Source organism: Sus scrofa, chromosome 6, assembly GCF_054392235.1.
Source record: "Sus scrofa isolate SSC_HxYL_T2T_F1_AM1 chromosome 6, Sscrofa_HxYL_maternal_Yorkshire_Landrace_v2.0, whole genome shotgun sequence".
Taxonomy (NCBI): domain Eukaryota; kingdom Metazoa; phylum Chordata; class Mammalia; order Artiodactyla; family Suidae; genus Sus; species Sus scrofa.
This window is the reverse complement of record NC_139388.1, coordinates 54,513,155-54,538,376: the sequence shown is the minus strand read 5'-3', so window position 1 is coordinate 54,538,376 and position 25,222 is coordinate 54,513,155. Positions and strand designations below refer to the sequence as shown.

Sequence of the window (25,222 nt, the reverse complement as noted above, 5' to 3'; positions counted from 1 at the left end):
AAGCCCTCATGTCTCTGTCTTGTAAATGCAGCTAGAAGATTTAGTTTGGGTTCTCCAAAAGTCCACTGGAAGTAAGGATTTTATTAGAAATTGGGGAGGGGAGCCTTCCTTACCTCCTTGCCTAAGACAAGAGTACTTGTTTTGTAGAGACAGTTAAGGAGCAGGTTAGGACTCTTGGGTTGGCTCCCCTGGGTGACAACTGGAGGCTAGGATTGCATCCATCAAGATACCCCAGAGCAGAGACAGGAGGCTGGGAATACAATTCCCATGATGCCTCACAGCAGAAATAGAGGCTAGGACTACATCTCCCATGAGACCCTACGGCAGAGAGAGAGAAGGTTAAGATCTCATGTCCCGTGAGGCCCTAACAGTGGGGATCAAAGGATGGAAATGTATGTCCCATGGTGCAGATATTGGGGCTAGAGATAAAATTCTCATAATGTTCTACACCAGAGCTCGTGATCAGGACCTCATCATTAATGGCTCCCAAGTTTTTGTTCAGGGATCTTGGTTGCAGGAAATAAAATCTGTTTAAGCTGACTCAAGCAAAATGACAGCATCATTGGAAGTTTAGAATTCAAGCAAAAGCTAGGTCTCTGGACTGCACCAGGGACAAGACACAGAACTGGAAAGCCGTGTGTGAAATCAATGTTGTGCCCCTTTTGCAAAATCTCTGTCTCTCGGTCTATGTCCCTCTCCCCCCTGAATATTTGGTTTCCCTCAGGGGCTGGGCTTCTGCTTTAGTTTTGTCTCCTCACAGGCTACCTTCTTCTGTCTCAAACATAGCAGCCAAATATGTCCTTGAAATGTCAAATGCCAATGAAACTGAACAGGAGGACCCTGTGGGTCACCTCAGCACAAGCCTTTGTGTCCCCCCATTCTTGTTTGAAAGGAATAGGCCTCGCTCAGCCTCCATGACCCCCCAAAGGGTAGGTTGGGTTACCCATCAGAGAAGACACCCCCCCCCCCACCGCAGAGACCAGGGAGGAACAGTCAAGAAACAATAGTGCAGCCCTGGGGCAGGGTCCCAGTTCTTCTTCAAGGAATATACACAACAATAACTTTGAGCTCTTCCGAGGAGCTAAAACCCCCAAGAAGTGGAAGACATTATGAAGACGGCTGCACTCCAGGACCACCAGAACCAGTCCTGAGGGCACCAAACACCAACTTTGACCAAAAATGAAAGCGTGCCTCTGCCTGATCCTTATCTGTGGCCCTATTTTCTACACCCAAACTGTAAAACCACTTCCTCATCTCTCCCACGGGAGGGCACAGTCTTTAGGGCGTTAGCCTACTGTGGCCTCCTTTGCCTGGCAAAGCAATAAAGCTATTTTTTTTTTTCTCCTTTGCTCCAAATTCTGTCCGCATGTTTCTATTTGGCACTGGTGGACAGAGGCCAAGTTTCAACAACACCAAGAACTACTTGTGTCTGGTTCTAAAATTTTTTTTTTTTTTTTTGGTCTGTTATCCTTTTAGGGCCACACCCTCGGCATATGGAGGTGCCCAGGCTAGGGGTCTAATAAGAGCTGTAACCGCCAGCCTACACCACAGCCACAGCAACTCGGGATCCGAGCCACGTCTGCAACCTACACCACAGCTCACGGCAACGCCAAATCCTCAACCCACTGAGCAAGGCCAGGGATCAAACCCATAACCTCATGGTTCCTAGTCAGATTCGTTTCCACTGCACCATGACAGGAACTCCCTGGTTCTAAAATTTTAATGAACAGACTCTTCTCTGATGGGGTCCAGTTTGGGTCAAGACTTGCCTGTGACCCTCCTCGGCTATGGCCAGTGATGTTTACATCAAAGCCCCCCGGTATAGCAGTAAACAGATATCCACTGCTCCTGCAGTTATCCTGTTAGGAGACCATTGACTGAAACCACTCACCTCAGCCAGGCACAGTAATAGCCACTTGCAAAAGGATCCTGAGCCAGACCAAGTACGGGCCAAGCTAGACAACTAGCAAGAGACAACCAGTCTCTTTCCCATAAAACGGGAGACTGTGAGCTGTGTGGTAGAGCAGTTCTCCTGGGTTCCTTTACCCTCCTGCTCTCCACCCAGACACCCTTTCCCAAGAGAGTCTTTTGCTTTGTCAGCACATGTGTCTCTGTGGACAATTCATTTCTGAGTGTTAGACAAAAGCCCATTCTCGGGCCCCGGAAGTGGTCCCCCTTCCTGCAACAATGGAACACAGCCCACAGCCCAAAGATGGTACACAGCCCACTATCCTAGCTCTGGCCCCATGGGCTGTGTACACATTGTGGGGGAGCAACTGAAAAAGAACACTGCTCCTTAGAATGTTTTAATCTGCAAACAGGGCTGCCTCCATGTGTTCTATGGGAATCACAGGCAATATGGTGGCCAGGGCTGTTTTTAAGAGGACACTCAACTCAAAATGGTTGAAACAAAGAGGAAATTGATTATCTCACAGAACAAGAGATCATGAGTTAGGGCAGTTCCTGGGCTGACTAATTCAATGCTTCCATTATGTCCAAAAGGATCCATTCAAGCCTCATCACCTCATGGCCTCAAGATGGCTGCTGCAGTTCCACACATCACACCCACATTCAGAGGCAATAACAAAGGGCCATCTCTTCTTGGGTCTCTTTTTAAAACAAAGAAAGCTGATCCCCAAATTTCCAGGCCTACTTGCCCTCCTCATGCTTTACTCATCTGACTAGTTTTATACTCCCATGCCTACAGCATTCACCAGAAGGCGGTATGGAACCACAGTATCGGGCAAAGTGTATTCAGACCCCACTCCTGGGGCTTCCCCCACATCTTCTATTAAAGAAAGGTTGATGCCTGAACAAAATCAGGATTCTCTTAGGAAGGACCCAAGGGAGAGGGAATGTGTATGAGAAAAAAACCCCAAAGCACCACCCAGTTTTCTTCCAGTACAGGGAAAAACACACTTCTTCCCTACTGTGTCTTTCTCCTGTGTGTCTCCTTTCCTCTCACACTATTACCACATTCACAACACTTCTGGTTTCCTCCACACTAAGGAATTCTCTGTGACACCAACTGGGTATTTTACAACTTCACTCACTTCTGATGCTACCTACCTGGAAATAGCCCCAGATCCCACAGATTAAGGGCTCAGTCCTACACTCTGCACTTCAGATAACAGTTGGAAGTCCAATAGTTTCCCAGTGGCTCAATGGGTTAAGGATCCAGTGTTGTCACTGCTGTGGCAAGGTTTTGATCCCTGGCCAGGGAGTTTCCAGGCACAGCCAAAAACAAAAGTGTCAACTAAAAAAAATACAACCTGATAGTTGAGAGTTAAGTTTTATTTGGGGTGAGATTAGGACTTAAGCCTGGGAGACATCATCTTGGGTAGCCCTGAGAAACCGCTTGGAGGAGACAAGGGGGAAAGCTAGGGTTTATGAGTTTAAGAGGGTTTTTGGGTTTTGTGTGTTTTTTGCTTTTTTTTTTTTTTTTTGTCTTTTTTGTCTTTTCTAGGGCCACACCTGTATTCCCAGGCTAGGAGTCCAATTGGAGCTGTAGCCGCCGGCCTATGCCACAGCCACAGCAATGTGGGATCTGGGCCGCGTCTGTGACCTACACCACAGCTCATGGCAATGCCGGATCCTTAACCCACTGAGCAATGCCAGGGATCGAACCGCAACCTCATGGTTCCTAGTCAGATTTGTTAACAACTGTACCACCACAGGAACTCATAGGATTTTATGAGTTTTTGCAACAAAGGAGGGGGTAGTAGGAATAAAATATTTACAGATAACCGGATTTACAGAAGATTTACAGAAAACCCATTTCTGTGGGAAGACTAAAAGTCTAGGCTTACTGGAATCCCTCCTTCATACGCCTTCCTGAGTTCCCTCAGGGCTCATTGGCCCACCCTTGGGAGCGGCTGTTCTCACAGGTGACCATGACATCTTTTGTCTTGCCCACCAACTACAGCCCAGGAGGCAGTATTTCAGATAGCTCTGAAATACTACTCCAAAAAGGAAATATCAAATGTAAGTGGAATATCAAAATATAAGTGATAAAGCTGAGGGGGAGGTGCGTGCAGCCACACACACATCTTACAGGAGTTTTCTGCTGGTCTTGTGAAGGTGACTGCTAGTCACAGACATTCGTCATCATTGATAGATTTAGTGCTTTTCCTAGATATGAAGAGATGCAAGAATCAGGCTCATAAAATCTTCTCCTAGGGAGTTCCCTTCGTGGTTCAGCAGAAACGAATCTGACTAGAATCCCTGAGTTTGATCCCTGCCTCAATCAGTGGGTTAAGGAGCCAGCGTTGCCATGAGCTGTGGTGTAGGTCACAGACTCAGCTCAGATCCCAGGTTTCTGTGGTTGTGGCTGGCAGCTACAGCTCCAATTCGACCCCTAGCCTGGGAACCTTCATATGCCGTGGGTGTGGACCTAGAAAAAAATGCACAAAAAAAAGGTCTCCTAAAAATATCTATCTGAAGATCTGTTCTTCCAGTTTTCCTAGAGCACAGAGTGCTTCACTCCTGGTCTCCACCCTGGGCTCCACTGGGGGTGCTGTGGGGTCGGCAGCTTCAGTGGCTCATGTTTTACTCCATGTAGAGGCTAATGGCAGGTGCCAGACTTCAGTTCACGAAAGAAAGTCCAGGAGTTCCCGTCATGGCTGAGTGGTTAACTAACCTGACTAGTATCCATGAGGACTAGGGTTCGATCCCTGGCCTCGCTCAGTGGGTTAAGGATCCGGCATTGCCATGAGCTATGGCGTAGGTCACAGACCTGGCTTGGATCCTCTGCTACTGTGTCTGTGGTGTAGGCTGGCAGCTGTAGTTCTGATTCAGCCCTCAGCCTGGGAACTTCCATATGCTGTTGGTGTGGCCCTAAAAAAAAAAAAAAAAAAAAAAAAAGGAAAGTCCAGCTTGTTACCTGTTCATCTGACCAATAGGCTATAAATCAGAGAGGTTCCCATGAACCCTCTCTTCAGGTTTAATTAATTTGCTAGAGCGGCTCACAGAACTCAGGAAAATAGTTACCTTTACTGGCTTATGAAAGGATGTGATTAAGGATACAGAGGAACATCCAGATGAAAGGAGTTCCTGCTATGGCACAAGGGGGTCAGTTGTCTCCAGAGTGCTGGGATGTAGGCTCGATCCCCAGCCTGGCACAATGGGTGAAAGCATTCAGAATTTCAAAGCTGCAGTGTAGGTCACAACTCTGGCTAGGATTTGATCCCTGGCTGGGGAACTCCTTATGCCTTGGGGTAGCTGAAATAAAAAAAGCAAAACAAAACAAAGAGCATCCAATTGAAAAAGATGCATAGGGCAAGGTCTGCCGGAAGGGGCACCAAGCTTCCATGTCATCTCTGGGCGTGTCACTCCCCTGGCACCTGCACATGTTCACCAGCCCAGAAGCCCCCTGAACCCCGTGCTATTGGGATGCTGACAATGTCAAGCTAGCAATCATAGTTTGGTGTTTCGGTGATCAGTCCTTACCCAGGAACCCACTGAAAGTCACCTATTAGAACAAAAGACACTTTTATCACCCAGGAAGTCACAATCATTTCAGGAGCTCTGGGTCAGGAACTGGGGTCAGAGACCAACTATTAGCACAAAAGATGCTCCTGGTACGCTTATCATCTAGGAAATCACAAGGGTTTCAGGAGGTCTGTGCCAGGGACCAGGGGCAGAGACCAGTATATATTCTTATTATCTCACAGAATGATACTGAGAGAACAACTAAGCAACTCCGAACCTTATCAGGACTTCAGAAACTCAAGAATGATCAACTCATGGTGTGCAGCCCATCTGTCCCCAAAATGGCAGGCACAGCAGCTGTCTTCCCAGTACCCACTTCCGTTTGAGAAATCTAACTTCACCTCTGACCTGGGGATGGGGAAGCCCGTGGTTCAGATCTAAATTAACCAACTTAATCTCATCCCTTAGCCATTGGCAGTGATTCAGTGATTCAGAGGTGCCATCATCTGGACCACCGAGACACAATGGAAGGTGGGTTTTTTTTCTGGGGGTGGGGGGATGCTCCTATGGAAAAATACTTCCCCACTCTGCTGACGAAGCTCTTTCTTCTCTCCCTTTCTCTTTCTCCACTCCATCTCCCACAGTTTGGCTCTTTGAGTCTGTCTATTTTTTTCTCTCTCTCCCCCTCTCCAAATGTGGAGGAAAAGTGTGGCCCCAGGGCTATTTGCCAGCCATCCTGCAGCATAAGTGAACCATTTATCCTTAGGAGAGATCATGCTGAAGCCAGCCATGCCCAAGATTTTTTATGTGTGAAACAATCCTCTTTTTCTTAATTTTTTTCTTTTTTGTCTTTTTAGGGCCGCACCCATAGCATATGGAAGTTTCCAGGTTAGGGGTTGAATCAGAGTTGCAGCTGCGGTCTACACCACAGCCACAGCAATGCAGGAGCCAAGCTGCGTCTGCAACCTAGACCACAGCTTATTGCAGCATCGGATACTTAACCCTCTGAGCGAACCCGCATCCTCATAGATACTCGTCAGGTTCATTACCACTGAGCCACAATGGAAACACCAACAATCCTCTTTTTCTTAAGCCAGTTGGGTTGGATTTGCTGATACTTGCATGATAACCCTAATGGAGAAAGTACCCTGGAGGAGGACAGGGACGGGACCGTCACTCTTTTGATGCCCTCAGGTGGAAGAAAAGGTGGGACCCCAAAAAGACAGCTGAGAACCAAGCCAACATCCCCCAGGGCACCCTGCAGATGGAGCAAGAGACGTCGGTTAGAGCCATGAGCAGGGGGTCTAAGGTTCTTGGGAGGAAAAACCACCCTTAGCTACTACCCCCAACCCAGTTGGACACCTCTCTTCCAGCTATCCTAACACAGAGTATGAGCCCTGGAAGGATTGGAGATTATCCAGCCTGACCATATCTTTCCCTGGTTTACAGAAAGGTAAACTGAGAATTTAAAAAGAACAGAATCACTCAGGGCTGTGGTCCTGGGACTTAGAGGTTGATGGGAGTTTGGGTCCCAAAGACAGAGGACGCTGGGAACTGGACACTGAGGACAGAAAGGGTGCTGGCAGCTGAAGCTTGTTGGTGGACCTTGATATAGATTTATTTGTTCTTTCTACAGCCTCACTTGTGGTACATGGAAGTTCCAGGCTAGGGGTTGAATCGGAGCTGCCACTGAGGCCAGATCTGAGCGGCATCTTCCACCTACACGGTAGCTTTCAGCAACACCAGATCCTTAACTCACTGAGCAAGGCCAAGGAGGGAACCCGCATCCTCATGGATACAAGCTGAGTTCGTAACCCACTGAGCCACAATGGGAACTCCTGGGTGTAGAATTTTTTTGGTGGTGATGGAGATGAAGAGCAAGGATTTTTATAGGTGGCATATCCCTGTCTACCCGATCATCACCTGATGATGGAAGAGGTTGAGGTTTCCTAGCTTCTGTTGTTTCTCTCATTCTTCCTGGGTCCTAAGGGTGATAATCCTGCAACAGGTCTACAGGATCCCACAGAAGTGGGCTCAGGGAAATCCACCTCCCAGGAGGGAGAAGGGACCCAAGTCTGGATGGGTGAGTCAGCACCAAAGATGGGAGAGAAGTGAGAAGGGCACACAGACAAGGGCACAAAGAGAGACTGGGGCAGGAAGAGCAGGGAAGCAGGGTGGGGAAGCTAGACGCCAAGGAGCCTCTCCCTCCGGGGGAATGATGCAGAGGGTGAGGACAGGAGGGAGGGTGAGACCTGACCCCAGCCCAGCCTAGTCCTGCCGCCAGAGATCCTGGACCTGCCCAGACTAGGCTGCTGCCTCCCCTCTCAGGGTGGCTCAGGGCACAGCCTGTCACATGACACTTTTACCCTCACACTCACCTGTCCACAGAATACCTCTCACGCTCACCTTTCCCATAGCCCACTCCCGTTTCCTCCACGCTCGCACCTTCACAGGCACTCCCCCTCCAGGGTATGCGCACCCCGCACCCACACCTCCACTCACCACTCACACTCACCTTTCTTGCCCAATTCCCCCTCTCTCGACGCTCGCAGCCTCACACACATCCTTCCCCTCCACGCACACCGGAGCCCTCGTGCACCCTTCCCACGCCACCCTCACCTTTCCCACGACACACTCGCGTCACACCACCTGCACGCCCTCCCCTCTTCACCTGTCACCCACCACCTCTGCCCTCACCTACCACCCGCACTCTCGCGCGGCGGATCGGGCTCGCACACGCCCCCAGCCCGCCCCCGCCCGCGGCCCCCCCAGCTCTCAGGCACCGCCCCCCTCCGGCCCCCCCCACTCTCTCGAGGTGCCCTCTCCCCGCTCGTCCGGGGCCTCCCCGCCCCCTCCTCCGCGCCGGCCCCGCCCCGGCCCCGGAGCCCCGCCCCCCGGGCGGGCAGGGGGCGGGGCGCGGGGGGCGGGGCGGGCGGCGCGGGCGGTGCAGGTGCCGGGCCGGGAGCGAGCGGCGGCGGCGGCGGCGGCGGCACCATGGGCCGGGCCCGGCGCTTCCAGTGGCCGCTGCTGCTGCTGTGGGCGGCCGCGGCGGGGCCAGGTAGGGTCGGGGGCCGGGGCCGGCGGGCCGGGCTGGGGCGGGGGGCGCGCCGCGGTGACAGCCCGGGCGGCCGCGGGACCGCAGAGGCCGAACAATGCGCGTGGGGCCGGGCCGGGCCCCCTCCCCGGGACAAAGCGCAGCGCGGGCCGGGAGCCGCGAGCCGCGAGCGGGGGAGGGGGCGCGGGCCCTGGCCGCTGTGCCGCAGCCCCCCCACTCCGCACAGGCCCGGAGCCTGGCGGGGACAAAGGGCCCGAGACCCCCTCCTCCAGCCCCCAGCCAGCCTTCTTGGGGCTGGCCCCGCTGTCCTTCGGTCCGGCGTCTGTGTCCCTCTGTCCACCTGTCTCTGAGTCCCTCAGTCTCTCTCCTTGTCCCCCTACCCTTGTCTTCTGTCCCTCAGTCTCCAAGTCTGTCCCTCTGTCTGTCCCCCTTTCTCCTTGCTTCCCTGTCCCCCACCTCTCTACCCTGTCTTTGTCCCCCACCTCTTTCCCGTCGTCTCTGTTCCTTTTTACTGGGTCACTCTGCCAGCCCCCATCACCCCCCTCCATTCCCTCTCTGTCCCCCTGTATTTCTGCCCTCCCCCTCTGCCCCCATTCTCCCTCTCTGTCCCTGTCTTGCTGTCACCTCTGCTTCTCTCTCCCCACCTGTCCCATTCCCTTGTCTCTCTGTCCCCTTTCTGTCATTCCTGTTTCTTTAGCCCCCTCTGTCTCCTCTCTCCCTCATTCCCCACTATCCCTTCTCTCTGTCCCACTGTCTCCCCATCTCCCGTCTCTCTGCCTCCCCTCTCTACCCGTACAGCCTCCATCCTGGGATTCCCCCATCGCCATCCTTCATTTCTCCGTTTCTCTATCCTTCTGTGTCCCTGGAGAGGAATTGAGTCAGGCAGGGCATCCTGAAGGGCCCTGGAGGGAAATGTGTGTGTGTGGGGGGGACCTTGGCATGTGGGCACACACGTGGATTCAGCAAATGCCTCCCAAACGCTGCCCCTCCCCACCCATTCACATAGCCAGGTGGTGACCTACAGAGAAGCCCCCACGCTCCAGGACATCCAGGAAGCCCTCCACATACCCTTGTCACACACAAGGAAAGCTGGAGACCTCCAAGATAGGGTGACCCTGAGATTGGGGACAAGGTCAGGAAATGTCACCCCCACACTCACACTCTCACACTGGGGGAGGAAGCCACTCTTGGGGGGAATGGTGACTGGAAGGTGGCTGGGCAGAAGTGGGAGGGCTGGATGTCCTGTAGAGACTTGGGAAATGTGACCAGATGGCACAGGGCTGGGAGCCTGCCTGGGTTGAAATTCTGGCTCTTGGCATTTGCCAGAGCAGCCAATGGCAAGCTCTCTTCCCTCTCGGGGCCTCGGTTTCCCTTTCTTTAAAGTGAAGTTGTTGAACTCAGTGACCGGAAAGGAAAGGAACTCCAGCGTGGACCCCTGAAGGGCTTTCTGGCAAGCTGGGTGCAGTCGCACCTTCCCCACGCCAGAGTCTGAGGCAGAGCCTCCCTCTCCTCCCCTGGGCACAAGGCGAGGGACAGAGCTGGCCGGTCAGGCACCCTCCGCCTTGCTTGCTTCTATAGTTCTCTGCTGTAGCTTCAGAACTTTCACCATTACCTCCTTTCTTTGTGGCAGAGATGACACAGTTTCCCAGATGAGTGTTTTGGTACCTTGGCTACTCCTCCATCCCGTATTTCTTTCTTTCTTTGTTAGGCCCTAAAATCCTGGCTCACAGACTCCTAAAACCAAGGAATCCAGTAAACAAAGAACCGGGGATTTTAGAACATTGACGTCTTTAAGCTTCTAGAATCCCAGAGTCTTCAGAATCTTGACACCTTTAAAATTCTAGAACCTTGCTGGCATTGGCCGCCTAGCCTCCTGACATCTTCAAAATCCTGAAACCCTGACCTCTTGGAGATCCCGAATCTTGACCCCTCTGATGTCTAGAATCTTGACAGTGTAGGATCGTGGGACTTTGGATTCTCGGAGTCAGAAGATAGCCTGATGACCAGCTGCTCAGTTCAAAGAATCTCTTCTGTAGCACTTCTGGGAGGGAGCTGTACAGGCTCGGCCCTTGTTTAGTTTTAAATTCACTGCTTCCTGGCACCCTAATCCCTTCCGTAAACTTCCTCCAAGTTAAACGGTGTGGGACTTTACAGGTTGAGAGAGAGCTAGGTGTCTCGGGAAGTACTCTGGAACCAGGCCTCTCTGGTGTCATTCGGACCCCTGCCCGGGCCCTCTCTGAGTCTCACTTCTCATTCTGTAAACCATGGGCTGGGCAGCTGGGATGCGTAATCTCAGAGGACCCTGCCTGCTTTCCTTCTCCTTGGAGATTTCTGGACGGCCTTGGCCACCAGATTTTAGGAGGTCCCCGTGGTCCCCACACTTCCCTCTTAGTCACTGCCCCCCTTGCACTCTCACCTGGCCCAGTCAGCAGGGGTGGGGATGGGAGATGGGGTTCATTTATGCCCTTTCAAAAATGTGCTCTCTTTTTCCTGGCTCACTCATCTGCCAAGAATACCAGAAGAGGATGGTGAGCTTTCTTCCAAAAGAAAGAAGGGTCCAGGCTGGGTGGGTGAGAGGAAATGAGAGATGGGTTGCCTGCTCAGAGATGCCCCCAGGCAGAATCTGAGACCCTACCTGCAAGCCAGGAATTGGATGTACGTGAAAGAGCAGAGGAAACAGATAACCGAATGCAAAGGAAAGACATAGAGGCTAGTAAGGGTTGGGGGGCTTTGTGGAGGGAGACTTTGTTGATCCCCAATAATGCTTTCCTCTCAAGTGACTCACGTTCCCCTCCCTCTTAAAGTTCTGACCAGCCACTCTGAGAGCAGGGTTCTGTCACGGATCCCCTCCCACCCATGAGCCAGATGCCTGAGTCCCCAGAGCTGGGGTCAGGCTCCGCAAGGGATTCCAAGACCTTCGACACAGCAGGGCTGGGGCCTGGGGTGGGTTAATGTCGTGCGAGCCTGGCCTGTCCCCGTCTTGGGGAACACAAAGGCAGCTTTCTCTCTCTGGGGTGGGGGTGGGGGGGCTGGGACACCGTCGGACTCGCCAGCGCCCAAGGGCCTGTGGCACCAGGACCCAAGCACCCACTGGTTCCCGCCTGTGCAGATCCCAGGCCTCTAGGTCCTCTGGGAACCAGGCACCAAGGCTCCTCAGTGGGCACCCAGTGGGGCAAGAGGGCAGCAGCAGAGCCCAGGCTCTTCTGGAGAGGGGTGAAGAGGGGGCACTGGGGGTGGAGGATAGGACAGTGCGTGCTCAGTGCAGACTCACACGCTTCCTGGAGGAGCAGGAATTCTTCCCCTGACCCCACACCCGGGGAAAACCTCCGGAGGACTCCCCCACCCCCTGGCTGGGCTTGTGGCCCGGAATCCCCGGAGTTCTGACTATCCCAGGAACGTGGGGGCTACAGGGGGAACTTTGTGTGTGAGGCTGCTGACTCACCCCTACGCCCCCACCTGATGCTTGCTTCTCAGATTGGGGCTCAAGAGGGCTGGGGAGCCAGGGCTGTGCTTCTGGGGGTTGAGGACTGTGGACCTTGAGTCAAAAGTTCCCAGGAAACGAGGGGGCTGGGGGCCTGGACTCTGGGTCCGAGGGAGGAGGGCTGGGGGCCTGGACTCTGGGTCCGAGGGAGGAGGGCTGGGGGCCTGGATCCTGGGTCTGAGGGAGGAGGGGCTGGGGGCCTGGATCCTGGGTCTGAGGGAGGAGGGGCTGGGGGCCTGGATCCTGGGTCTGAGGAAGAAGGGGTTGGGGTTTTAGATTCCTGGGCCTGAGGAAGGAGAAGGCTAGGGGTCTAGACATGTATGTCAGAGGGAGTAGGGGCTGCGGGTCCCAGACTCCTAGGTCTGAGGGAGGAGGTGGCTGGGGTCTTGGACTCTGGCTCTGAGGGAGGCGGGGGCTGGGGGCTTGAACTCCTAGGTCCCAGACTCCTAGGTCTTGAAGGAGGGAGGAGTGGGGGTACAGACTCTTGAGTCCTGAGAGGAAGAGGCTAGGGGTCCCTCTCCAGGTTTCTGAGGGAGGAGGGGCTGGGACCCCGATGCCTAGGTCCTGCGAATACAGGCGCCTTCACAAGGCTGAGCTGGGAAGAATTGATGCTTTGTGCGAGGATGTTCGGACTCCGCCATTGATGGGGGGCTGAGGGGGGGGTTTGGTCAGGACACAGGGATGTACCACCTCCCTAGGGAGGAAGTGGGGGAAGGAGGCATGATGCCATGAGCCCCCTGGGGAGAGGATACAGAGGGGGTGGCTGTGACCTTCCCGGAACCGTGACCTTGAGACTCCCTTGGGTATTCGCTGACTCAGGACCCAGGAAGTGCTCCCCCCACTCTGCTTAGTCTCCGTGGAAACATCCACCAGCTGTGTACTCTGGACCCCTGGCTCCTGGGTCCTGAGGGAGGAGGGGGTTGGAGGCCCAGAATCCTGGATTTGAGGAGGGAGAAGCCTGGGGGTTTGAGACGTCTGGATTTGAGGGAGGAAGATGCTGCGAGCCCAGACTCCTGGTCCTGATGGAAGAGGCCGTTAGGAACCTGGACTCCTGGATCCTGGGGAAGGAGGCAGCTGGGGGCTGGGTTCCTGGGTCTTAGGGAGAAGAGAGGTGGATTCTGGGTCTCTATATCACCTGCTCAGCCACTCTTTCCCAAACCCTCCCCAGTCCCTTTTCCAGGCACCATCCCCATGACGGCTCCAGGCTGTCAACACGTTTAAAGGGCCAGCGCCCCAGTCCCCAAAGCTCAGCCCCTCTCTGACCAGAGTCCTGCCTCGCCACCCCCCAACCCCGAGACAAAAGCTCCTGGGACATTAATATTCCGGGCACAGACGCTGTTGGTTACTGACTCCTCAGGAGGGGGAGGGAATGAGACAAAAGCCCCCCACCCTCACCCCATGTGCACCCTCAAGTAGAGAGCAGGGGATACATGGAGGGGGTGCAGATCCGGAGGTCCCGATGGCTTCCAAGAGATGGTGAGTTTCTGTCACTGACTTGCCTGGGACCCTGAGCCTCATTCTCCACATCTGTAAAATGGGGGGCTAGCACTGGACGAGCCCTGAGGTCCAGGATCCACCGATAGGCTTCAAGATGATTTTTTTTAAATCGCCGGAATGTGCAGGCAGGCCAGTTTTCCTGTGAATGGGCATGTTTCCAGAGGTTGTAATAAGAGCAGCTTTGCACAGAGGGCTCCCAGAGCTTCGGGTCCAGGACTAATCCTTGTGAGTCAGGACTGGCACCATCCCCATCTTACAGACGGGGCATCTGAGGCTCAGAAAGGTTAGGCTACTTGCCCCCGTTCACACAGTTGGCAAGTGGTCCAGCTGGGATCCACCGAGGCGTTTAAAATGAGAATTATGTGATGCCACAAAGTTGTTGTGAGGCTGAAATGAGATAGTGCCTGACACATACAATCCAGGCATCAGCCTCCCCGGCCATTTATCAGGTGCCAGGCACGCTTCAGCACTAGGTGCAGCAGTAAACCTGAGGGGCTACATCCCTGCCTTCATGGGGCGGATACTGGAGTGATGGGAGACAAACAGATGATAAACTAGTACACAAATTCATAATTTCCATCAAGTGAAATAAATAAAAGTGAAAAATTTCCATCAAGGAAATAAAACGGTGGTGATGAAATAGAAGGAGTTCTGGCGATGAAGGCACAGGGGTGGGGGAAAGAAGGCCTCTCTGAGGAGCAGAGACCTGAATGAGAACAGGAGGCAGTCCTGGGATGATCAAAGGGGAAGTACTTTCCTGGCAGAGGTTAAGAGCAAGTGCAAAGGCCCTGAGGTGGGAACCAGCTCAGCATGTTTGAGAGGCAGCAAGGCCAGTGAGGCTAAGTGAAGTGAGTAGCAGGAGTGTGGTCAGAATTGTGGTCAGAGGGGGGGCCAAGCCACAAAGCACCTTGAAGACTAAGAAGTCTCCATTTTCTTCTTCTTCTTCTTTTTTTTTTTTTTTTTCCTTTGGCTTTTGGCTTTTGGGCCACACTCACGGCATATGGAAGCTCCCCAGCTAGGGGTTGAATTGCAGCTACAGCTGCCAGCCTACACCACAGCCACAGCCATAGCAACGCAGGATCTGAGCTGCCTCTGTGATCTACACCACAGCTCACAGCAATGCTAGATCCTTAACCCACTGAGCGAGGCCGGGGATTGAACCCATGTCCTCATGGATACTAGCTGGATTTGTTTCTGCTGTGCCACAAGGGGAACTCCCTGTATTTTCTTCTAAGTGTCATGGGCAGCCTTTCAAGTGTTGTAAGCAGAGAGGTGACTCGATCTGATATCCTTTCTTGAAAAGTCCATCCAGTTGCAGTGCGGAGAATGGCCTGGGGGGAGGTCGCTATGGAAGTAGGGAACCTCAGTAGCTCTTAAAGGTCCAGGTAAGAGATGCTGTCCTTGGACTGGGTGATGGGAGGTGAGGCAGACAGGCGAGTAGGTTTGGGATACGTTTGGGAAGTAGAGTGCCTGGATCTTGCTGACAGAATGGATATCAGCGGTGAAGGGAAGGGTGAGAAGGCAGATGATTTCTAGGTTTGGGGGCCTGAGCACCTGAGTGGATGGTCATGACATGTACTGAGATTGAGAAAACATGGGGAGGAAAATGTTTGGGGCAAGGGCTGGACGTGTTCAGTTTGATTTTTCAGGAAGTAGGAAATAAACCCCTAATGGTGGCTTAAGTTCACAAACTTTAACTTATGGTTATATTTAAACATAAGAGAAGGCAGAAGCAGGCATCCAGGGCTTTTATGGCAGCTCCACCTCATCACCAGAGACCCAGGAACAGACTTGTCCTCTTTCTTTCTTTCCTTCTTTTTTTCTTTCTAGGGCTGCACCTGCAGCATATGGAAGTTCCCAGGCTAGGGGTCCAATCAGAGCTACAGCTGCTCGCCTACCCCACAGCCACAGCAATGCCAGATCCGAGCGAGCCGTGTGTGTGATCTACACCACAGCTCATAGCAACGCTGGATCTTTAACCCACTGAGTGAGGCCATAGATAGAACCTGCAACCTCATGGTTCCTCGTCGGATTTGTTTCCACTGCACCATGACGGAAACTCCTGTCCTCTTTCTTTAGGAGGTCCTCCCCAGATGACACAGGACACTTTTCCTTCTGTCTGATCAGAGAACTTTATCACATGGCCTCACTTAGCTGTAAGGGGGTCTGGGAATTTCTCTTTCTACTGCATCCAGGGCAACAGTAAAATACAGTCAGGATTCTTTTACTAAGGAGAAAGGGAGGACTGGATACTGGGTGGAATGCTAGCTGTCTCTGCCTCCTCCGCTTAGAATTAATCTTTTCCATCCCTCAGCCCCCAAATCAGGTAGCCCATCCCTCTTACAGGGACCATAACACTTCGATGGGATATTACATGATTCATGTCTGCTTCCCCATAAATCTTGAAGGCCTTCCAGAATAGGGACCTCATCTGCCTCATCTCTGGGCACCTAGCCCCTGAACATCCCCCACCCCCCACACACACAGCTCAGGAAATACTCAAACGAATGAATGAGACAGAATGTAAGAGGCACGAAGCGATAGTTATCCAGACTTTAAAGGTAAATAACCAGGTCCAATGGGGCTCTTTCCCACTCCAGTTCCTTCACTGGCCTTCAGGATAGAAGCTAATCTCCTAGCCTGGCATTAGAGGCCCTTCCTAAGCACATCCCACAGCCCCTCGCCAATGCTCGATACTTTTCACCCGGACAGCAAGGCGTGGATGTGATCAGGATATAGAGCCGAGGGATCTGGATGTAGATCCTGCCTCTGCCACTCTCAGGCTGTGCCCCCCGGCCGAGTCATTTGCTCTCTCTGGACCTATTTTCCCATCTATAAAATGGGAATTAGAAAAAAAAATCGGGGAGTTCCCGTCGTGGCGCAGTGGTTAATGAGTCCTGCAACCATGAGGTTGCGGGTTCGGTCCCTGCCCTTGCTCAGTGGGTTAACGATCCGGCGTTGCCGTGAGCTGTGGTGTAGGTTGCAGACGCGGCTTGGATCCCGCGTTGCTGTGGCTCTGGCATAGGCTGGTCGCTACAGCTCCGATTCGACCCCTAGCCTGGGACCCTCCATATGCCGCGGGAGCGGCCCAAGAAATAGCAACAACAACAACAAAAAGACAAAAGACAAAAAAAAAAGAAAAGAAAGAAAAAAAGAAAAAAAAATCGGGATTGATAATAGTGCCTGCCTTGCGATGATGAAATGGAAATTGTAAAAGTGATGCCTTTACCACAAAACCTGGAACAGGAAGTGCCTAATAAACAGTAGCTATCGTGGTTATTGTTGTTTTGCAGATGATAGTGACAATGGTGATGCTTCTGATGATTAATCTCAGCTTCGTAGGCTGTTTCCTCAGCTGGAAACACCTCCTTACTAATCTTGTACCTTGTTTCTCTGATGGGTTCATCAGGTTAAGTTAACTGCTATAACAATGGACCTGAATCTCAATGGCTTAACAGAAAAGTGTCTTTCTCACTCATGTCACAGTCCTCTGCAGGCAGGTCCCAGGGTGTAGGCAGGCAGGGCCCTGGGCGCCTTCCAGCTGGTGAGCCTGTCCTCCTCTGGGCTCCTTGGAATCCTCTCCATTTAGGCAGCATGAAGGATTGCCAGTGAGATAAGGCTCAGAGAGGCAGTTCTCTCTTCTACCTACAGCCCATTGGCCAGAAATCAGTCACATGACCCTATCTAAGCACAAGGGATCCTAGAAAATGTAGCCTGATCGTGTGTTGTCCTGTTGCAGCAAGAGGGACCCCTTCCAGGACCCGAGCACAGGCTCTTGTCTAACACTCAGAAATGAATTGTCTGAAGAGACACATGTGCTGACAAAGCAAAAGACTTTATTGGGAAGGGGCGCCCAGGGGAAAGCAGGAGGGAAAGGGAATCCAGGAGAACTGCTTTGCCACGCGGCTCAAAGTCTCAGATTTTATGGGAATGAGGTTAGTTTCCGGCTTGTCCCTGGCTGATCATCTCAGCCCATGCTTGGTCTGGCCCAGGGTCCTTTTTGGTGGCACGCGCACCTTTTGGCCAAGATGGATTCCAGTGCCAAGGATCCTGAGGGGTTGGTTGTCCCTCCCAAATCCTCCGGGTGAGCCTTCAGGGCAGCACCGTGTGTGCCTTATCAGGGCCTCCTGTTGTGAGACAACTTGTGCAGGCAGCTATTAAGGTAGGCAGTTTCAGCCGGTGGTCCCCTAACAGTACCAGTTAACTTTAGTGGTGTTAAGAGATCTTCCAAGATTATCTGCCTTAGGAGTTCCGATTATGGCGTAGCAGAAACGAATGCGACCAGGAACCATGAAGTTGCGTTTTTTTTTTTTTTTTTCTCTTTTTTTTAAAGGCCACACTTTGGAAGTTTATGGACGTTCCCTCGCTAGGGGTCAAATTGGAGCTGCAGCTGCCAGCCTGCACCACAGCCACAGACACGATGGATCCTTAACCCACTGAGCGAGGCCAGGGATCAAACTTGCATCCCCATGGATACTAGGCAGGTTCATTACCGCTGAGCTGCAATAGGAACTTGTAAATTTTTTCTTTTTTCTTTTTTTTTCTTTTTTTTTTTGATTAGTTGCATGTTCGATTCCTGGCCTCGCTCAGTGGGTTAAGGATCCGGTGTTGCTGTGAGCTGTGGTGTAGGTCGCAGACAGGGCTTGGATCCCACGTTGCTGTGGCTGTGGTGTAGGCCGGCAGCTGTAGCTCCAATTTGACCCCTAGCCTGGGAATCTCCATATGCCGGGGGTGCAGCCCTAAAAAGCAAAAAACAAGCAAAAAAGCAAAACGATTAGCTGCTTTTATTTATTTATTTATTTTTGGTCTTTTTGCCTTTTCTAGGGCCGATCCTGTGGCATGTGGAAGTTCCCAGGCTAGGGGTCTAATCAAAGCTGTAGCTGCCGACCTGCGCCAGAGCCACAGCAACGCGGGATCCGAGCCGCGTCTGCGACACACCGCAGCTCACGGCAATGCCAGATCCTTAACCCACTGAGCGAGGCCAGGGATCGAACCCACAACCTCATAGTTCCTAGTCGGATTCGTTAACCACTGAGCCACAATGGAAACTCCAACAATTAGCTGCTTTAAACGACAATTATGTTATCTGTTCATGGCTCTTGGTGGGGGCGGGTCAGCAATTTGGACCTGATCAGTTGGGCACTTCTTCTCTTGGTCTCATCTAGGGTCACTCATGTGGCTCCAGTTACCTAGCGGTGCAATCCACTGGGGCTGGATGGCGCAGGATGGCCTCACCCCCATGGCTGGCAGTGGGTGCTAGCTTCTGGCTGGGTTTCTCTCTCCATGTGGTTTCTCATCCTCAAGGAAAGCTAGTCTGGACATCTTCACCTGACAGTGTCGGGGCAGCAAGAGGGTGTGAGCAGAAGCTGCAAAGTCTTTTGAGATCTAGGCTTTAGGACTCATGCAATGTCACTTCTAGAAAATTCTGTTCGTTAAAGCAAGTCACAAGGACTCCCCAGATTCACAGGGGCAGGGTGCTTCGTTAATGGGAAGAGCAGCAGAGTCACTTACAAAGGGCCCGTACATGGGTGGGAAGAATACCATGGCCATTTCCGCAGACAAGCTACAACGTATGCTCAGGTGTGAAAGATGGGGTTTGGTGAATGCATAGCGGGTTCCCATGCCTGGTGAACTCCTGCTCGCCCTTTAAAATGTGGATCCAATGGTGCTTTCTTTTAGAACCTTCTCCGAGCATCCATCTCCCTGGGTGATCTCTGTCCAGGTCCTCTGGGCTCCCAGGGTGCTCTGTGCTGCCCCCATTAGAGCACATACCCCTGGATCTTGCCTGCTGCGCCACTAGAGCAGGGGGCAGGTTTTGTCCACCTCCCCAACTCCAGCCCATAGGAAATGTTGGGTGTAATGAACTGAATGATGGGGGAAGGGAAGGGATTGGAGGTTTGGATGGGGAGCAGCGGGAGAGAGCAAAGACTGAATGGCACCCCTCAGCAAGTCTCCTTTCCTGTCTCTCTGTCATCTGGTCCAGGGGCAGGACAGGAAGTACAGACAGAAAATGTGACAGTAGCCGAGGGCGGGGTGGCCGAGATAACCTGCCGCCTGCACCAGTATGATGGATCCATAGTTGTCATTCAGAACCCAGCCCGGCAGACCCTCTTTTTCAATGGTACCCGCGGTGAGTGCTGGGGTCTGGAATCCTGGTTCTTGAAGGAAGAGAGGGCTGGAGCCTGACTGAGGACAGAGCTGAGACTCTGGGCTCCTAGGTGGGAGGGAGGAGGGGGCTATCAGCCTGGATTCCTGGTCCTGTGGGTGGGAGGGCGTGAAACGTTCTGGGTCCCCAAGGGAGTAAGTAGGTGGGCGACTTAGACGTAGCTACGGTTGGAGAAAAGCGGCAGAGAGCTGGACTCCAAGCTCCTGGAGGAAGATGGGACTTCTGAGGTCAGGATTTCCCAATTTCATTCTTGCTCGTTCACTCTCTAGCCCTGAAGGATGAGCGATTCCAGCTTGAGGAGTTCTCCCCGCGCCGGGTACGGATCCGGCTCTCAGATGCGCGCCTGGAGGACGAAGGGGGCTACTTCTGCCAGCTCTATACGGAGGATACGCACCACCAGATCGCCACGCTCACTGTCCTGGGTAACGGCCTCGCCTTCCTCGGACCCAGCCCTTTCTCCTTTCTCCTCTGCTTACCCCTTTTCCTGAAACCTGACCCTGTCTGTGTTTTAACTTCCTGGACATCTGGACCCAGGACATAGGGCCGGCCTTCCTGACCTCTGGCCTCTGGGTTTGACCCCTGCCACCTGGGACCCTTGTTCCTGTTGGTCCCTGGAATCCCTGAAGCTTGGGTACTTTGAGGCCCCCCCCGCCCGCCCCCCCCCCAGGGTCTCCCCTGACTTCGCCTTTGCCCTCTTCTCCCTGTGGCAGTGGCCCCGGAGAATCCTATAGTGGAGGTCCGGGAACAGGCAGTGGAGGGTGGCGAAGTGGAGCTCAGCTGCCTAGTTCCGCGTTCCCGCCCGGCCGCCATCCTGCGCTGGTACCGAGATCGAAAGGAGCTGAAAGGTACTACCTGGGGTCGGGGATGTGGTTGGGTAGGGGAGGTGCCAGAAAAGGGCAGGTCTTGAGAGGAGGCGGGCCTCCTGGGGGCGTGGTTTGGGAAGGGCCGTTTACGTGTGGGCGGGGCTTAAGGAAGCGCACAGGTTTGGGCCGACACCCTTCGGTCACTTTATAGCTGTTGAATCAATTGATAGATAGGAGGGCGTGGGGTGAAAAGGGGAGGAGCTTTGTGAAGAAGCTGGTGGGGTTCTGGCCCTCTTTCGGGGAGTGGCGCGATTTGCAGGATTAGAGGGGAGAGCTGTGTATAAGGGGCGACACTTGGCAAAGAGCTTGCTTTGGGATTGGCTGGGGGAGGCGTTGCTCCTTCGGAGTGGCGCCAGAATCTGGGACTGACAGTGTCTGGGCGGGGCCTGGCAGGGGTGAGCAGCGGCCAGGAGAACGGCAAGGTCTGGAGCGTTGCGAGCACAGTGCGGTTTCGTGTGGACCGCAAGGACGACGGCGGTATCGTCATCTGCGAGGCACAGAACCAAGCGCTGCCCTCTGGACACAGCAAGCAGACGCAGTACGTGCTGGACGTGCAGTGTAAGTGCCCGGCGAACCAGAGGGAGGGTTCCTAGCCACGAGTGATAACCCAGACAACCACTGGTTCTGTCTCACTTCTGCCCACAGACTCCCCCACAGCCCGGATCCATGCCTCCCAAGCTGTGGTGCGAGAGGGAGACACCCTGGTGCTGACGTGTGCTGTGACGGGGAACCCCAGGTGAGTTCTGGGGCCCGAGAATCCTGGGTCCTGAGAGAATAGGACTGGTGACTGGACACACGTGTCTCGGGAAAGAGGGGACTGTGGCCCGGACTTCTGAGTCCTGAGAGAGGAAGGATCTGGGGGCTCAGACTTCAGATTCCCCCCCCCCTAAGGAAGGAGGTTGTGGGGCTCCGGACTCGAAGATTCTGAAGGTAGAAGGGGCTGGAGGAGAGGCCAGGATTCCTGAGACCCTGGTGATGGGTAGAAGCTAGGCCCCGGACTGTTAGTTTTCTAGGAAGGAGAGGGTTAGTAGGGACCCTCTTACTGGAAATGCTGCGCATTCCCGAGATGTCGGTATTGGGTGCTGGCACCTGCATCCCTAACTCTCACTAACTTTACCTCCGCCCAGGCCAAACCAGATCCGCTGGAACCGCGGAAATGAGTCTTTGCCGGAGCGGGCCGAGGCAGTCGGGGAGACACTTACGCTGCCCGGCCTAGTATCAGCGGATAATGGCACCTATACCTGCGAGGCGTCAAACAAGCACGGCCACGCGAGGGCGCTCTATGTGCTCGTGGTCTACGGTGAGCACCTGCTTCAGCAGGCCCTCGGAAAAGGCTCAGGGCCGAGTCGGTGCGGGTCTCCGCTTTGTCCTGGGTGGGGCGGGGCCTTGGGAGTGGGTGGGCTGGACTGGATAGTGTTTGAGGCCCCAGGCCTGTGCAAAGAACCATCTGAGTTCAGATTCGGTTCTGCACTGTGCTATTATGAGTAACTGTTCCTTAAGTTACTCATCGGTAAAGTAGAAATGAACAATATCCGGAGTTCCTCTGTGGCTCAGCGGGTTAAAGACCCAGCATTGTCACTGCTGCAACTCCAGCCGCTGATGTGGCACAGGTTGGATCCCTGGCCCGGGAACTCCCACATGCCATGGGCACCACCAAAAAAGAAAAAGAAATGAACATCACGTACCTTATAGGGTTGTTGTGAAGATTAGATGAGCTAAATATAAAGCGGTCAAAGGCCCTAGCTCAAAGTATTAAGTGTTTAGCTCCTACGATGTGGGGCAGGCATTTTGGAGTGGTTGGGTCCTAGCTTAGCATTTTAAATACGGAGCGGTTTTAGACAAGATGGGAAGAAACTTGGAACTGAGGTCAGAAGCAAAGGGATGTACTGTTTTTGTTCTCTGGGGGGGGGGGGGAGGGCGGAGAGGGGAAGAGGAGGAAGTTGGCATTAACAAGATGACTTGGGGGTCGAGTCGGGCAGTGTACAACCCGAAGTTTGCTTCGGGAAAGAGTGGCACCGGGAGCCAGGGGCCACCCGGTGGCAGTAATTTGAGGGGCGTGGTAGTAAGGGGGCGCGGTTGGATGTGGCTTGCAGAATGGTTTAAGACAATGGCAGCAGTGCAGCCGGGCTGGGACTGTCCTCTGATGACCTGGTCCTGCGCCCTGTCCCTCTGGCAGACCCTGGTGCCGTAGTAGAGGCTCAGACGTCAGTCCCCTATGCCATTGTGGGTGGCATCCTGGCGCTACTGGTGTTTCTGATCATCTGTGTGCTGGTGGGCATGGTCTGGTGCTCAGTAAGGCAGAAAGGTGAGTGGGGGCGAGGCCTCAAATTCGGCAAGGGCTGTGGTTGGTGGTGGGGTTCGGAAAGGGGTGGGGCCTAGAAGATTCGTAAGAGGGCGGGCGCAGAGCCGGGACAAGGGGGTGGAGCCTACATCTAGCATTTGAAACTTGGGGCCCAGCCCCCAAAAGGGGCGGGTCTTTCAGTGCACAACCCTGAAAGAGATGAAGGGTTGAAGCTGCGTTTAGGCTACGCCTTTGAGTTCTTAACTGCTGAATTTGTTGGGAGCAGAGTAAGGGGATGCCACCGCGAGGAGGGATAAAGGGCTGATCTTTCTGTGAGCTTTTGGAGTGTCGTCCTAATTCTGCTTTTGCCCCTTTCTCTGCCCCCGTTTTGCTATTTCCTGGACTTGATTCCCTCGCCCTGTTTGTTTCATCTCTCTCTCTTGCTTCGTCTGGTATGTCTTGTCTGCCTCCCTGACCAACTCCTGGGTCCACACCTATGTGTCGCCTCTGCCCCCGGGGCACCCCTCAGGCTCCTATCTGACCCATGAGGCCAGTGGCCTGGATGAGCAGGGAGAAGCAAGAGAAGCCTTTCTCAATGGCAGCGATGGACACAAGAGGAAAGAAGAATTCTTCATCTGACCCCACCTCCATCCCAGGCCTGGGCCTGGGCTGGGGTCCACCCCACTGCCAGCTGCAAAGACATTTATCAGAGTCTGGGATGGTGGGCTTCTCCCCCCACCACTAACACCTCAGACACTTGGGCAGGGATGGGGGTGTCGGATGCCTGGGTCTCTGCAAGGGCCAGAAGCAAGAGTCCAGAGGTCTGGGTCCCCCAGGGGGCAAGGGCCAAAGGTCCAGAAGCCCCAAGTCCAGGGAGGGCGGTAGGGATTGGGTTGGGGGAAGATAACTGGGGGAAGGTCAAGGCCCCTAGGCTACAGAACCAGGTCTTGTGGGGAAGGGTCAGATTCTGGGAAGGGTGGGGTGGGCAGGGAAGGGGAATACAGATTTCTTTGGGGGTCCCAGACCCCATGCCAGCCATTGTAGGAGTTCCACAGAGCTCTGGGCACCTCTTTGCAAAGCCATGTTTGCACGGTGGGGGTAAGGGTGGGGGGAGGGCGTGGAAACAGGGATTCTGTGTCTTTGTGTCATAATTTTGATGGGGGCAGTGAGGGAGACAGCCCCAACTCTTTTCTCCAATCCCCCTTCCCCAGGCTCCTGGGCTCCCCTCCCCTCCACCTCCTCCCCCCACATCTGTCCCATCCATATTTGTCTCTCTGTCCACCCACTCCTGGGGGGGGCCTTCCCCATCTCTCCTCCGGCCCTCCAGGGAGGGGGAAAGGAGTTTGGGGGGAGGGTGCGTTGGTCTCTATGGTTTTATATATAATATATTAAAAAAATCAAAAATCTGTATGAAAATATCAGATTGCGCCCCCCTCCCCCCATTCCTGGCTTTTGCCCCCTTTTTCTTGTTTAAAAAAACAAAACAAAACACATTTTGTACGGGGCGGGGAGGGGAACGGGGAGGGGGGTTTGGCAATCCCACTAACCACCATTAAACTGAGGAGAGAACACGTGTTTGGGGTGGCTGTGTGTCTGTCCTTCTGCCCAGAGCTGCAACATGTTGGGAGGGGTACTAAACCAAGGGAGGAGGGAGGGAGTGTGATGGTTGCTGGTGGACAGTATAGGCCAGGAGAGGGTCCTTCCTTCTCCAAGGACACCTCCACCCTCCCAGGAAACCTGGATTTTTTCTGGTCCATCTTTAAACCAAAAGTCACAGTCTTTCTTCATCAGCCGCTGAACTACCCCATCCCCTCCCAATGGCCAGGATTCTTCCACTAGCTCACCCCAACCCTGCCATCACCCTTCAAGGAGCTCAATCACTCACATCTTTTGTTGTATTTTTTTTTTTTTTTTGTCTTTTTTGTCTTTTCTAGGGCCACACCCGAGGCATATGGAGGTTCCCAGGCTAGGGGTTGAATCGGAGCAGTAGCCGCCGGCCTACACCACAGCCTCAGCAACGCCAGATCCGAGCCACGTCTGTGACCTACACCACAGCTCACGGCAACGCCGGATCCTTAACCCACTGAGCAAGGCCAGGGATCGAACCTGCATCCTCATGGTTCCTAGTCGGATTCATTAACCACTGAGCCACCACGGGAACTCCAATTACCGGCATCTTGACCTGTCAACACCTGTCCCTGCCCTACTCAAAAATCTTTCCCTAGCTCCTCATCACCTCCAGATCAACTAAGAGCTCATCCATTCATCTAAATTTAAGACGAGTGATTCTAATTTTCGATCAAGAATATATTAACCTTACTTTGTGCCAGCTGTTGCTAAAAGGGTTGGAGATGCCATGATGAATACAATAGGCAAAAGTTAGGTGTTCCAGACAGCTTAGCATTAATCTCAAACTAAGGACCCAAAGTGAAAAAGGGTAACTCCAGTC

At 53.5% G+C, this 25,222-nt stretch overlaps 1 protein-coding gene across 1 annotated transcript; it reads left to right on the top strand.

Moving 5' to 3' along the window:
• The first annotated feature begins 8,392 nt into the window (after positions 1–8,392).
• CADM4 (cell adhesion molecule 4) lies at positions 8,393–24,344 on the top strand. Its single transcript, XM_021094480.2, has 9 exons — positions 8,393–8,488; positions 19,447–19,593; positions 19,899–20,051; positions 20,340–20,474; positions 20,886–21,050; positions 21,138–21,228; positions 21,620–21,792; positions 22,669–22,797; positions 23,303–24,344. The coding sequence occupies exons 1-9, from the start codon at positions 8,425–8,427 to the stop codon at positions 23,410–23,412; spliced, it is 1,167 nt and encodes a 388-aa protein (XP_020950139.1). The 5' UTR covers positions 8,393–8,424; the 3' UTR covers positions 23,413–24,344.
• The last annotated feature ends 878 nt before the right edge of the window (positions 24,345–25,222 follow it).